At 56.8% G+C, this 13,684-nt stretch overlaps 2 protein-coding genes across 2 annotated transcripts; both read left to right on the top strand.

Moving 5' to 3' along the window:
• Nucleotides 1–2,206: 2,206 nt before the first annotated feature.
• On the top strand, nucleotides 2,207–3,429 carry B0I36DRAFT_51073 (uncharacterized protein). The gene is made up of 3 exons (XM_046162980.1): nucleotides 2,207–2,225; nucleotides 2,535–3,184; nucleotides 3,305–3,429. Exon 2 carries the CDS (start codon nucleotides 2,607–2,609, stop codon nucleotides 3,084–3,086), a length of 480 nt encoding a protein of 159 aa, XP_046004717.1. The 5' UTR covers nucleotides 2,207–2,225; nucleotides 2,535–2,606; the 3' UTR covers nucleotides 3,087–3,184; nucleotides 3,305–3,429.
• Nucleotides 3,430–3,985: 556 nt separating this feature from the next.
• On the top strand, nucleotides 3,986–13,612 carry B0I36DRAFT_398704 (uncharacterized protein; the record flags this gene model as incomplete). Its single annotated transcript, XM_046161624.1, has 7 exons — nucleotides 3,986–4,289; nucleotides 4,671–5,037; nucleotides 5,142–6,080; nucleotides 6,338–8,327; nucleotides 8,496–11,170; nucleotides 11,212–12,170; nucleotides 12,244–13,612. The coding sequence occupies 7 exons, from the start codon at nucleotides 3,986–3,988 to the stop codon at nucleotides 13,557–13,559; spliced, it is 8,550 nt and encodes a 2,849-aa protein (XP_046004716.1). The 3' UTR covers nucleotides 13,560–13,612.
• Nucleotides 13,613–13,684: the final 72 nt, after the last annotated feature.

Raw genomic sequence — 13,684 nt, 5'->3', positions numbered from 1 at the left:
AAGATCAGATCACCCGCTAGGGTTTTCAGTTGAGCGATACGAGCCTGGGCAGGGTGACGGCCATATTTGTCCGCCTCAGCTGCGAGTGTCATGCAGGTGTTGGATGATCCCTGTTTGCCAGCGGGCACAGAAAAAACAACGACTGTCATGCCACGACAGTCGCTCGCTCAGACAAGCAAGTGCGCAGCCGCGGCAGCTCTGGGCTTGCAACGGGCCCGCCGCTCCGATCCCGAGCGTTAACACTCGTAGCCAAGCTCGGTAGGGGATGGACGGGGTTCAGGGAGCGGCGCCGTTGCGTCAAGACAGCCTCCCGCCGCCGGTGCGGCGCCAGCTTCGACGGTGGGCGCCCTGGAATCTGGGCATGCTTGCTCAAGCTGGAGCAGTGCCGTGAGCTTGCGGAAAGCATTCGTGCAGAGAGCCAACAAGGATCAGAGCCACATGGGTCTTGACAAGGATCGGGCGAGCTCCATGGGCTGAGTCGCCATCAGGGAAGGGTCGTTGCGGTGGTGCCAAGCAGACGGCTGTGAAGCCTGCAACAGAGGTGCCGGGCACTACTCAGGGGCAGCAGGCTTGGCGGCGGCGGAGGAGGACTGAGCGGCGCCCAGAGCAATCCCAAGTCGTAGCATCCGCAACCACAACAATGTCGATCGTGACGGGACAGTGATGCCTTGGATGGTCTGGCTGCATTGGTCTGATGCCACCCAGGCCAGTCGGTTCTTGCCATGTTGCAGCTCGAATGCAGGTTGTGCATGATGCATGCCGATACGGGCTGTGGCTGGCATTGCTTCTCGGGCCCCTGTCCTGTCGAGCTGTGCTATGGACGTTGTTTATTGCCTCCGAATAAACAAGTGGCCAGTCCTTACAACGGCAAAGTTCTGAAAAGGCTCTGCCGTCAGTGGCGTGCCTCGTCAGCAATTGATTGTTTGACGATTCACATTCCGGACCAGGGCCGTGGCGACGACTGGCAAGTTTCAGCATCGGCGATATGTTGCCAGTGGCCGACCGGCGAGGTGCCCCAGGCGCCAGGGTGCCTTCACCTGCCTCAATTGCCTGCCTCCTGATTCGCCGCGGCCGCCCTCGAGGGTCTGGTCGTCTTCGAAGTTGGGCCCGTCGCGCGCGACGCCAGAGCCGAGGTCGACTCGCCGGGCCCTGGACGCACCTTCCGCTGCCCCCTCACGACGCTCATACACTCCAAGGACTCGCTTTCACAAGCTGCGGTTGAAGCCCGTTGCTGTCACAGTATGGGCAGCACAGCAGTGGGGAAAGCCACCTGCATGCATCAGGCTGTTCCTCGATCCTCGCGACCCATGGTTACTGTACCTACCTCGCGACTTTATCCTCGAAGAATCGGGAGCCACGTCCTCACGAAAAAAAGGCTCGAGCTTGCAAGTACCCGACCGCCCACCGGGAGTACGGGGATACAACGGAAGAAGCCATTACAAATTCGAGCACGCAAGGACGCTGTCCCGGATCATGGCATCTCAACGGATTGAATTACGAAGCATGGCCATGCCGCGGATTCATCCCCAACATGAAGCAGGCAGAGCACGCACGCGTTGCTGTGCCGATGCCCCTTGCTCGCAAAACCGGTCCTTGGCCTCGGGGATTTCGACTGCGGCGGTGCGGAGGAGCCTTGTCTTCCCCAGCGCCTCCCCACAACCACCAAATCCTGGGGTTTGCCAGAACACAGAAATGTCGAGACATGCGAAACGAATCGGCCTTCCAGGTCCGAACACTGTCGGGCTCCGCGGAATCGTCGTCGTCATGAGTTCCCACGGGTTCCTCGGGCAATGCGCAGTCTTGCTCACAAATTGCCACCTCGACAGCTGATGGGAATTTCAGAAGTGGCACTAAAATCTCCAACAAGGTACCCGGCCTTCTCCAAAACCCAACCTTGAGCACGCGTACATAAAACCGTGCCTGGGCCGGTCGGCATTGCATCAAAGCCTGCGGCCTCGACGCATGGCACAACATCTCGCGCTTGTTGTCGGCATCCAATCTCCATGGCTCGGCCTGTGCAACTTTGATGCCTGTCATCAGCCTTGACAGCAGCCTTGTTGGGGGGACTTCGCGGCTCGTCGCATCTGTGGCCGAGGAAGTCGAGGCAGACCCCATGGCTGTCGCCCAAAGAGGCCTAGCCCAGGAGCCGGTGCTGTGGAGCGCGTTGCCGAGGCACACGTCGTCCAATGGGTCCTTCGTGCTTCAGATCAATCGCGCAGTAATTAGTAGGTTTAAGCCCATTGTCGCCTTGAAGAGGACAGCCACACTGGCGTCTGGTAATCTGTGGATCTGTACGGGAAACAGTGCTCAGAACTAAACGATTTCCTCTGGTCGCCAGCCCCGCCCCCCCCCACCCCAATTTAGTTACAGCGGCACTGTCACCTAACGTTACTTACCTTGTTATAAAAGAGTGGTCAAAGTACTGTACCTGTAACAGGCCAAGCTTCTTGATGTCTTATCGGGAGCTCAATGCTCGGCGTCGGCTGTCCTGGGACATTTCTCACGCGCCTCCGATCACTGACTTGTCATCTCAGCAGCTGCAGGAGGATTTTAGAGCACGCAACACGACTGTCCACCCAATCAAGCAAAATTCACCGAACAATGACATGCCCAGCAGGCTACAAGTCCAGCTCCAACTAGTCGACGAAACGAGCTCTCGAAAGGGGACCTTTCATCTTGCCCACCACGACCAGCTCACAGTCCACCACAATCCCGTCGCTGACCACGCCACAGAACCTGCGCAAGACCGCAGGCGGACTATGCTCTGTGCCTCCCAGTACCGCGGAAATGCTGCTGCAGATCGCCAGCAAGCCCTTCGACCATGCTGTCGCCGACTCGCGCGGATTCAGAAAGCACCCACTCATGCGAGGCTGGCGGACATCTACGTCATGACATTCGGCACGCCCGAGGGGCGCAGGCTGGCGGACATCTACGTCATGACATTCGGCACGCCCGAGGGGCGCAGGCAGGTGACGGACATGACGAGTCGGTCGCAGGTGAAGAATGAGGGCGTGTACGATGCAAACGATGTGGATTTGCAGCTGTGGGTGGCGGCGACGATTTGCTGGAGCCTGGTCGTTGATTGAGTACGAGGCGATCTATGGGCTGATGAGCCTGGAGCTGACGCACTGAGGGTGGCAGCGGACATGTGGCCTGTAGACCGCAGGACATTTCAGGAACACTGGTAAGGCACCAGAAAGATTGCGTTGGGTATGGAGATGATGATCGTCAAGATCTTAGGAGGGTGACACGAAGCAGGAGCACCGAGATTGCCAAGCTCGAGATCACTAACGACACATGACAGGTAACCCACGAGGTGCTCTGGCCCGCGTCCTTTGTTCCAGTGGTGTTCAAGCCTGTCTTTCTGACGATGGGATGGCTCAGCTGCACCCTCACAGTGGGCGTCTTCCATCTTCCTCAACCAAACAGGGTACTGCCTCTATCGTTCTGCGAGATCTTAGACACCTGCTCAAGAACATGTACATGCTGGACTTTCAGCACCGGGTCAAGCACTGGCGTCGGCTATGAAGACGGTCGGAATGTCAATCACCGTGCCTCTATACGACCATCTAGTCAGAAATTGTCGCCTTATTGAAGAGTGTGAAAGCGCCATGCTTGGATACGTCTCTTAGGCAGAAGTGCGAGCAGGTGGATGATCCTCAACAATGTTGGTGGGTTGCATGCAGGAGGCCCGCCAATGTTGGCGTATGCCTCGCCTGACTGGCCCTCCTTCGGTCAAAAACAAAGCCACTCATCGAAGTGTAGAGGTTCACGTCTGCGCAGCCACTTCCCCCCAGTCTCGGACCTGACTTGGGCCACACTAGTAGCCAGTCGGTCGCTCTATCGACTTCTCTTCCTTCTTCGTGCTTGTCATTACAACCCTTCAGACACTACAGACGCCTTATTTTGACTCTTTCCCTGTCAACTTGTTGTTGACACTTGTCTCTTTCACTTTGCTGTCCCCGTGCAGTGCTGACACTTTGGAATGGCGGCCGCAAGTGCTGGAACGACTCACAAGAGCGTCTTCTACGCCATCAACCACCTCTTTCTGCCGCCGGTGCTTCCGCACAAGCATGACTCCTCCCAGCCTCGTGTTCAATGGCTTGTGAGCTTTGCGATTGAGGCTCTCCAGACCTACGCGGCTCGCTCACAAGGTCATCACAAGGCCATCACCAAGGTGGCCACGGACACGATCACCAGCTTTGTCGAGTTGCACACTATCGGCGACAGTCAAATCTCTGTACAGGCTGAGTTACTTGCTGCGAAGCTTCAAGATCTCTGCACAACAGGTATGAAACATGTATTTGTTGTTGCCTGCTTGCTCACTTATTGATTATCTCTTCCTCCCAGGTGGATGCTTGCTCCTCCAGGTCACTTCTTAGAACGCGGGCATGCTTCTCAACCGAGTCGATACCGACATCCACTTCGAGCTGTTCGAGCTCACACCCTCCAACGAGTCCATCCTGGACACCAAAGGCAGGCTTGTTCGTCGATTCCCTGGCCAGGCCATAGCCGTTCCAGCATCCTCGCTTCAGCAAGACGATGTCATGGAAGCTTAGCTAGCGCGATAGGCAGGATGAGCAGCCAGAGCACCACGCTTTCACAGCCGACGACCAAAAAAGCCGGATCCGAGCGAGGCGAAGTCCGCTACACCGTCAACCCTTGTATAGTCACAGAGTACCTCTCCTCCATCCTGCACGCCCTGGGCTCAACGATCGAGGTGCAGGCCATCAAGAAGAGTATGCGGGAGGAGATCATGTATTCGTCCTGCCGCCTCCCTTGGACTCGGTCGCAGACGTGGCTCTTACTTCGCGTTGGTCTCCACTTGACCACGTCGAGGCTGGAAGCCGAGCTCGACGCAAGCACTGAAAGTCCTAGAGCCCCCATGTACAAGGAGTTCATTGCGTACCTCATGGCCACACTGCTTCAGGAAGCATATAAACACAATGTCGAAAGCGACCTTCTCTCAGTCATGACCTCGAAGGTCAGCCGGCGCTTCCGCAAGTTGGGCATCATTGCAAGCAGCTGGCTTCGAGAGTATGGGAGCGGCGTCATTCGAAAGACAAACAAGCTTCTAGAGGACCGATTGGCGGTTATCTGTAAGAGCGACGCTCGCAATCCAAATTATGACACTCTTAAAGGCCTCGATTTCCACAAGGACGCCTTTGCCTCCATCCCGAAACATACCTCAAGACAATCACCCAGCTCGACATGCAAGAGCTGACGGCCACCTTTGCACTCAGATCCAGCCTGCACGAGCTTGATCCTGATGAGCTGCCCTATGTCCAGGTTGATGTGGACGACTACCGTTCCTTCCATCTGGCAGGCCTCGAGAGCTGGGTTGAACATTCGCTCGACAGGTGGCTCGAACACAACACCTCGACTTCATCTACTTGCAGGAGCATCTGGACCGTGCTGTACAAGTACCACTCAGCTGCACACGCAGCGTATCAGAGCAATCCCGAAGCATTCTCCCTCATGATCCTGACCTGCCTCGAGTTGTGGATTGCTTGCAACAAGTCAGCACTGACGATCTGTCTTGAGCTCGGCAAGTACCATGATTCGAGCGTGCAGCCTAACTTAATCCGCGACCTGCTTCAGAGTTTACTCCTCCCGCGCAAGTCTCAGCTCGACAGGCTGAATCGGGTCGAGGAGTACCTCAACCCGTGTTCGAAAAACCGGAGAGCAGTCACGCTCTCGATCTTCGACAGCTTTGGCAAAAGCAACAATTTCTATGTGATGTATTTCGAATCATCACAGCAGCAACAGGAGTTGTACGATCGCATATACAGCCAAGCCGGACAGGCTCGCGAGCAGAAGAAGATCGAGCTGGCCATGAAGAAGAAGAAGCACGAGAACCTCAAATGTGAGGCCAACGGCATGTGTTGCGACTACTATGACGTGTTTCGCGGTAAATACCACTCTACCGAGCACGATCAATGGAGCTGCAGGAAGTGCCGTGTCGTGAGGGAGTATCAGGCAATGGAGATTGAGGTGCACGAGTGGCCGCTCCCAAAGAACACCGCGGAGGCACGGAATGCCGTCTTCGAACTGGCACCTCCAGAGTGGTTCCCAGCCTGGTGAGATGCCACTGCATTCCTCCTACTTGGTTGTATGTCGCTGTCCTACAAGCTGGGCATGCGAGCCCAGCAGCAGTACGCACTCTTCGACTATTTTGGGCTAAGGCACCACTGTTTAGGCCCAAGCGACCAGAGAATCATAGCAATCTCCCAGGCAAAGTCCGTTCTTCAGTCGCACTACAGCACGATCAAGATCGGCTCGATCAAAAGCGATTCTGACGTCCTCGTTAATCACGCCCTTCGGTATGAGTATTCAGCCCGCACACTGGCGTCTTCACCAGTAGTGTGGCGTTGACGGATATTATCGCACAACAGTGCATGCTGAAACTGCCCTCCAAGGACTCCACGATGCAACGCTTCCTCTACAGCCCCGCCAGTGATCCCAGCGGGCCGCCACCCAACGCCGTCATTGCAGCCCAGCATGACTGCCCTCAGCACATGACGCTGGCTGAGTTTAGAGAGTTGTGTGTGTTGCCATTGGGCTTCAAGCTGCAGTGGCAGAACATTCTTCGCCAGCTTCAGGCACCGTCGGTCGACTTCAACCAGGCATCTACGTTCATCTTTCACGCGCAGTGCATAAACCAGGTAGGCCCGGCAGATTCCGGCAACGTTCTCCGAGCATCCCACGCCATCTTCGCCGACCACAACTTCTCGCAAGAGCTTCTAGATGGTGTGGTCATTGCCCCCTCGCGACTTGCAGAATCGTGGCAGTCCGCCGAAGCTCTCCGCACATTTATCCTCATCGCCACTCGCGCTCTCCGGCTAATAACAGGTACTGGAATCATTCACATGTACCTAGACTTCCTGGCATCTGCGAGCAGCACAGTCCTCGGCTGGGCAGTCTCTCTAAGGGACAAGGCTCGATTGAGTGATGCCGCACAGACGCGGGATGACCTTCGGCGCCGCGCGGCAAGATGCGCGCTCATCTGCTCACTGTCCTTCGACGTTGAGGACGATCACCTGCCGTCAGCCCTCCAGACCCGACTTGCTGCTTCTGAGTTCCTACAGTGCTCTATGATCGCTCGCGAAGGCATCGATAGCGAGAATAGCTCCAACTCTAGTGATACTCTTTTCTGGCAATGGCAGCGAATCAGTCATCGCGCCTTACCCATCCTCTCACGCTTCATCACACGCGGTAGTCGTGCCCTGGATGATGCCATCAGTAGCTCCTGGTCTGGCCACACTTCGCAGCAGACTTGGTTAGCCGTGTCGGGTCAGTTTCTGGAGTGGCTGGTTGGCACGGCTTGCGAGATAAACTCTCCCATCGTACGCTTCAACCTGCTCACGGGTGAACTTCTCGTCAACGGCTTGCCTCTGAACCGGCTCCCTTCAGAGTACGAGAGCCACAAGATTTACAAGACTCTATTTGGCAGCTCCATCATCGATGTCATGCCAGGCAACGTTCCAGGCTTTCCGTTCTCCACAAATGTTCCTTTTGCTAGCCACGATGTGCAGTTTGCTCTGATTTCCTCTGAGCTCTTCGTTCGGGCGACAAAGGATTACCACACGTTCCACTACGTACCGAGTAGACTCCTCCGCGGCTGTTTTCCGGATGCCTTCGTCGACGACTACGTCCATTTCTATGACGAAACGACCCAGACTGTGAGCCTGCGCCTGCTCAGCCACCCCTGGGCTGCACCATGTATCCCATGGACTCTTTCGCGTGGTGCTGCTGGTGATCGTTGGCAGCTGCGCAAGGATAACGTGACCGTCATCAGTCTCAGCACGCGGACTTCAAAGGTCATGGCCGAGATCCTGGGCACCCTCACAGACGAGGCGCGCATCCACTGCTTGGCCTCAGCCAACCACAAGCGGATCGACATCGAGCTGCCGGGACTTCGTTCTCACTTCTATCTCGAGACAGGAGACACTGCTGTCACAAGCAGAGACTTCCGCGGCATGATCATCGACGAAAATCAAAATGCTGGTACTCTTATCGGCCTGTTCAACAAGCTTGTCCTTAAAAATCCATCTTCGCTGGCCCATCGGATCGTCCTGGTGCCAAACGGCCCCACCAGGGCGGAGAAGACATCAACCCACGTATCTGTGCAGGTCAGCAAGACCTCAAGCACAGGCCTCTACGCATATCGCGTTGACACTCTTCTTGGACGACTCGTGGACAGTGGCGACCTGCAGAGCAAGCTCTTCCTGTCTCACCTTCACTGTCTGACGGCTTTCTGCCTTCCAGACCAGCTCACCTCGCGGACAGGTACAGAGGAGGCCCTGCGTATCCTGCGAACTGCTGCCGTACGCTCAGCCAATGGAATCACGAAAGAAGCCATCACAGCACTGGAAATGATCGCCAGCTTGACTCCGAGTAGGGCTTTCTACCCCAAACACCTGCACGTCATGCAGACGATGCGATTTGGCCAGGATACCGGTTTCTTGGCTCAGCACGACGGCTTCGTCGAGTAGGTACAGGTCCTGCTCAACCAAACCATGGACAACAAATTTTTCCATGAAGGGCATCCAGAGACCGATTCATCGAGCCTCTTTTCCGGTACCAATACCAAGCTCCTAGCGCGTCACAAGATCCGCGTGTCACAGTCCCGTGTTTCGACCTATGGCGCTGAAGACCACAGCACTGATTACGACATCGTCTACAAGGCACGGGACGTGGACCGACGAAACACGGCCACTGCAACAGCGGCATACGTCGTTGCCGAGACGCTACAGTGTAGTAGGGTCGACTCCCATGTGGCCATTGCTAGTAATCTGCCAGCGCGCATCTGGAGCTTTTTGGGGAAATGCCCAGTCTCCAACTTCTCGGCAGATTTTGGCATGCACAAGCTCTCCTACGATGCGAAGTGGTTCATGCCTTGGGATCAGGACACTGGAACGCACGTTTTCATTGCGGAAAACTGGCTCAGGCTTCACCACCTGCTCAGCCAGCCCGGCAACCAGGAGAAGCGTCTCACACTCACGACCTGGTTAGCAGCGATCGCATGTGCCGAGCACGTGGATAAGGACATCTTGCACGTCCTGACCACATTCTTCACATCTTCGGGTAAGATGAGCCAGGTCGACCTTCCTTCTTCGGCCACACAGTTCGCCCTGAATCGCGGCCACGGGTTTCAGCGCGATCTGATTCTCAATATCGTGCGCCAGCATAAACGAGACTTTGATCCGAGCACCGACATCATCGAGACGCGCGAGAAGAAAGAGTCGCTCCAGGCGTTTCGCAATCGCGGTCGCACATCGTGGCACAGCCGCGCCGAGACAGCCGCGCAGGTTCTCGTCGCGCACTTCGGTCAGCAGTGGCCGTGTGCCGTGCCGGTGGGGCCTACCGGCCCTGTCCGCGACGAGGCGACGAAGTATTTCTGCATGAAGAAGGGCATCACGTCCCAGGTTCTTGCCATGTTCCGCGCGTGGTTCGAGAACCTGCAATTCTTCAAGTATCTCCAGCATACCTGCGCCATGGTGTCTCGCGACAAGTGTACTATCGTCCAGCCGATTCACCGACCGCTGGTACTCCTGCCAGCTGTTCCTGGTGTCAGCCGAGGGTATATATCTGTCGCAGACCTGTTCGACCAAGCTGCTCCATCGGAATCTGCGTCAGCACCCGCCAGCTTGCCTCAGATGCTGAGCTCATCATCCAGCGTCAATGATGGCGTTGAGGCTTATGCGCATTCACGCGTCAAGGAGCTGGCCAGGTCTTTGAAGACAATGGCCAAGTCAACATACGAGAACAACTACGTAGCCAGTATGGATGCTAGTCGCGCCGCGCTTAAAAGGGGGCAGTTCGCTTCCAAAATGCTCGTTGTTGACCATTCACAGTTGAGACACAACCTAGCGTGCTACTTGGCATCATGTCAGGACCATGTCGAGTTGATTCATGAGAACATACGCAATCTCATGACTAGCGATGTGGCAGATATCTACCAGCTGCCCCGGATCTCCCCGATGCTCCTTCTGGAGCAGCTCAACCGCAGCAACTGGGTTCGCTTGGGCGATGACTGGAAGAGGGTTCTCATAGAGTATGCAGTGGCCTTGACAAGACTTCAACGAGCGCAGAGACTTGTCGACGCTCGAGGAACTGCGTTGATGAAAGAGCTCCAGAACGACGGCCACACCAATTGGGATCCAGCCAGACACCCTGAGTGGCTGCTTCTTGAGATTGAGGGCGCGCTTCTCATCCGCGATGTCCAGGTTGATATCGCCACTCACATGCAGAGCCCTGCCCACGGCAAGAACGCCGTCATGCAGCTCAACATGGGCGAGGGCAAGTCGTGCGTCATCGTGCCAATGCTTGTTACCTCGCTCGCAGACGGCAACAAGCTGATGCGTGTGATCGTGGCCAAGCCTCAGAGCAAACAGATGGTTCACATGCCCATCTCAAAACTCGGCGGCCTCGTCAATCGCCAGGTCTTTCACCTCCCATTCTCAAGAGCGATCAAGGTTGGCGAGGCAGAGATTGCCGCCATCGACAAACTCTTGACTCGCTGCCGTGTCGAGGGTGGCGTACTTCTTGTGCAGCCTGAGCACATCTTGTCCTTCCAACTCATGGGCATCGAGCACAAGATCAGTCAGAAGAACGACACTGCTGATCGTCTCTTGCAATTGCACGAATATATGCGCAGTCACAGTCGCGACGTGGCCGACGAGAGTGATGAGAACTTTAGCCCCAAGTTTGAGCTTGTCTACTCACTCGGTCTGCAGCAGCCCATCGACCACAGCCCCGAGCGCTGGGCCTGCATTCAGGAGTTGCTTGACTTGGTCCGCAAATGCCTGCCCAAGATCCAACACGACTTCCCTCATGGCGTGGAGATCCGGCCGGGATCTGAAGGCTGCTTTCCCCGCGCGCGGTTGATCGAGCCGAAAGCTACAGACAAGCTGCTCGACATGCTTGCAGATCAGGTGTGCCAATACGGCGTCAAGGGTTTCCCCATTGCCCAGGCCACTCCAAGTCTCCGCGGCCCTATCCGCGAGTACATCAGAAACTGTAAGGCATCTGCGGACATCATTGCTCGTGTGGAGCAGGATTCTCCCACAGGGTTCTGGGCAGAGACTACCAAGAATACCCTGCTCCTGCTCCGCGGCCTAATTGCGAACGGCATTCTTGCTTTCGCATTCGGCACAAGCGCTGGAGGGTCGACTATGGCCTAGACACTACCAGATCGCCGCCGACCAGACTGGCCGTGCCATATCGCGCGAAGGACCACCCTTCTGCCCGGTCCGAATTCAGCCACCCCGACGTTGTGATTGTCTTGACGTCGTTGAGCTACTACTACCAAGGCTTGAACGACGACCAGCTCAGCAACGCTCTATGCCACCTCGACCGCTCCGACCAGCGCGCTGACGAGTACGCAACCTGGATCAAGGACGCAAATGGGCTGCCCAATGCTCTGCTACATCTTGGCGGCGTGAACCTGGAGGACCGGGACCTTTGTGTCAACAAGCTCTTCCCGTGCTTCCGGCACTCCAAGGCTGCGGTCGACTACTTCCTCGCCCACGTCGTCTTCACCAAGGAGATGAAAGAGTTCCCGCACCGGCTATCGGCCTCTGGTTGGGACATCGGCGAGCAGAAGATTCATCCGACCACTGGCTTCAGCGGCACTGACGATGCGCAGATTGTGCTTCCGCTGAGTGTCACGCAGACGGCCCTTCCGGCGCAGGCTCACACCAATGCTCTTGTCCTGCAGCACCTGCTCCAGCCCGAGACGGCTGTGAAGCTGATGCCTTTTCTGCACTCAGCAGCTGGGGCCGCCCAGTCCACGCCCAGTACCAACGCAGAGCAACTTCTCGACATGGTCGTTGCGATGACACCACCTGTGCGCGTGATTCTCGATGTCGGAGCACAGATCATTGAGTTGGACAATCTGGGCGTTGCCAAGAAGTGGCTGCACCTGCTGGCTCACGACAGCGGCACAGAGGCGGCTGTCTTTGTCGACAAGAACGACAACATCTGCGTGGTCGACCGCAAGGGCCGCGTCGAGCCGCTGCATACGTCGCCATACTGCACGCAGCTCAGCCTGTGCGTAGTGTTTCTCGATGACGCACACACCCGCGGCACCGATCTGAAGCTGCCCGAGGACTATCGTGCTGCAGCCACGCTAGGTGCAAATCTGGTCAAGGATAGGCTTGTTCAGGGTGAGTGTTCATTGAACTCCCACGGCCGATTGCAAGAAACCCCATGCTGACATGTTGCTTCGCCGTGAAATAGCTTGTATGCGCATGCGCGAGCTGGGAAGAGGCCAGTCTGTCGTCTTCTGTGTCCCCGACGAGATCCACCGCAAGATCAATCGCCTCATGAGCCGCAGCCACCTCACGCAGGAAGTCTCTGTCTCCGACGTCCTGGCTTGGGCCATCTGCGAGACATGGCATGATGCGCGGCGCAACACGGCGCTTTGGGCAAGCCAAGGCAAGCGGTACGAGTTTCACAGCCAGCTGTGGGCGCAGGCCCGGGTCGGAAGTTCAGGTACTGCTGCCGCTGGGGGGCAGCTGGATTTCTCGCACGACCTGGCGAAGAACTTCCTCGAGGATGAGGCGCAGCTCATCGAGACACGATATCGACCAGTCTCGCAGCGCCCGCCGAAGGCTCAAGCTGACCTCAGTCAGACTCAGCGCCTCATCGCCCAGCGCTGCCAGGACCTCGACGCAATTGGTCCATCCTCTGCAATCCTCCAAGAGGAACAAGAACGCGAGCTCGCACCCGAAATCGAGGAGGAGCGACAGCTGGAGCGACCGGACAAGGCGGAGCCCCGGGATCATTCGATCCATCCACAGGTACAGGCATTTGTCCAGACCGGCACCATCCCATCCAACAGCAAGGCATTCGTGCCTGTCTACCAGTCCCTCGCGGACTCTTCGGGCGGCAAGTATCTCGCCAAGTTGGCCCATCGCCCGGTCCTGCTGTACTGCACGCGCGACTTTCAGGCCACAATCAAGCCGCCAACTGTCGGCTACGTGTCAGACTCGTACCAGCGACCAGTGCAGTGGATCCTGACCAGCTTGAAGCCGCCAGAGGGAGCTGAAAAGCGGAAGCTCAAGCACATGGTTATTATCAGCCCGTACGAGGCGCAGCATCTCATGGATGGGATCAAGCAGTCCCGCACCGTGACGCTGCGCCTGTATGCACCATTGCTCAATGAAGGATTCCGCAGCCTCGACAGGCTTGATTTGTACACCGTCCCTTCGCCGCCGTTGACGTCGCAGGCGGCTGCTGCTTCTGCGTCCACGGGCCTCTTGCTGGATGTCCCTACGGATGTGATCCTCGAGCTTGATCTATTTGCCGGTCAGTTGTACTTCAAGACATTTGCAGAGTTTGAGGCCCTCCGGGAATACCTGCGCGCCCGGCCCTCGTCTTCGTCCAACAGCGAGGCCGGCAGCAGTGAAGCGCGCGTGCTGGATGATAACCTGGTGGGATTGCTCAATGTCATCATGATGAAGATGAGACGCGAGTGTGAAACCATTGACAAAACTCACACGGGCAAGGCGTTGGACGGCCGGCGGATCGCAGAGGAGGACTTCAAGGAGTGATTCGCGCAGATTGAGCGTCTGTCGACCACGCAAGATGAATTATAGAAGATGGGCTAGTCTCAAGGCCTGGGTGAATGTAGAGCTCATGTGATTTCTCAGAATTCCTATAACATAATGGAAATGGC

Source organism: Microdochium trichocladiopsis (assembly GCF_020744255.1).
Source record: "Microdochium trichocladiopsis strain MPI-CAGE-CH-0230 chromosome Unknown B0I36scaffold_14, whole genome shotgun sequence".
NCBI lineage: Eukaryota > Fungi > Ascomycota > Sordariomycetes > Xylariales > Microdochiaceae > Microdochium > Microdochium trichocladiopsis.
Note: the sequence above shows the minus strand (reverse complement) of the source record. Positions and strands in the feature narration are given on the sequence as shown.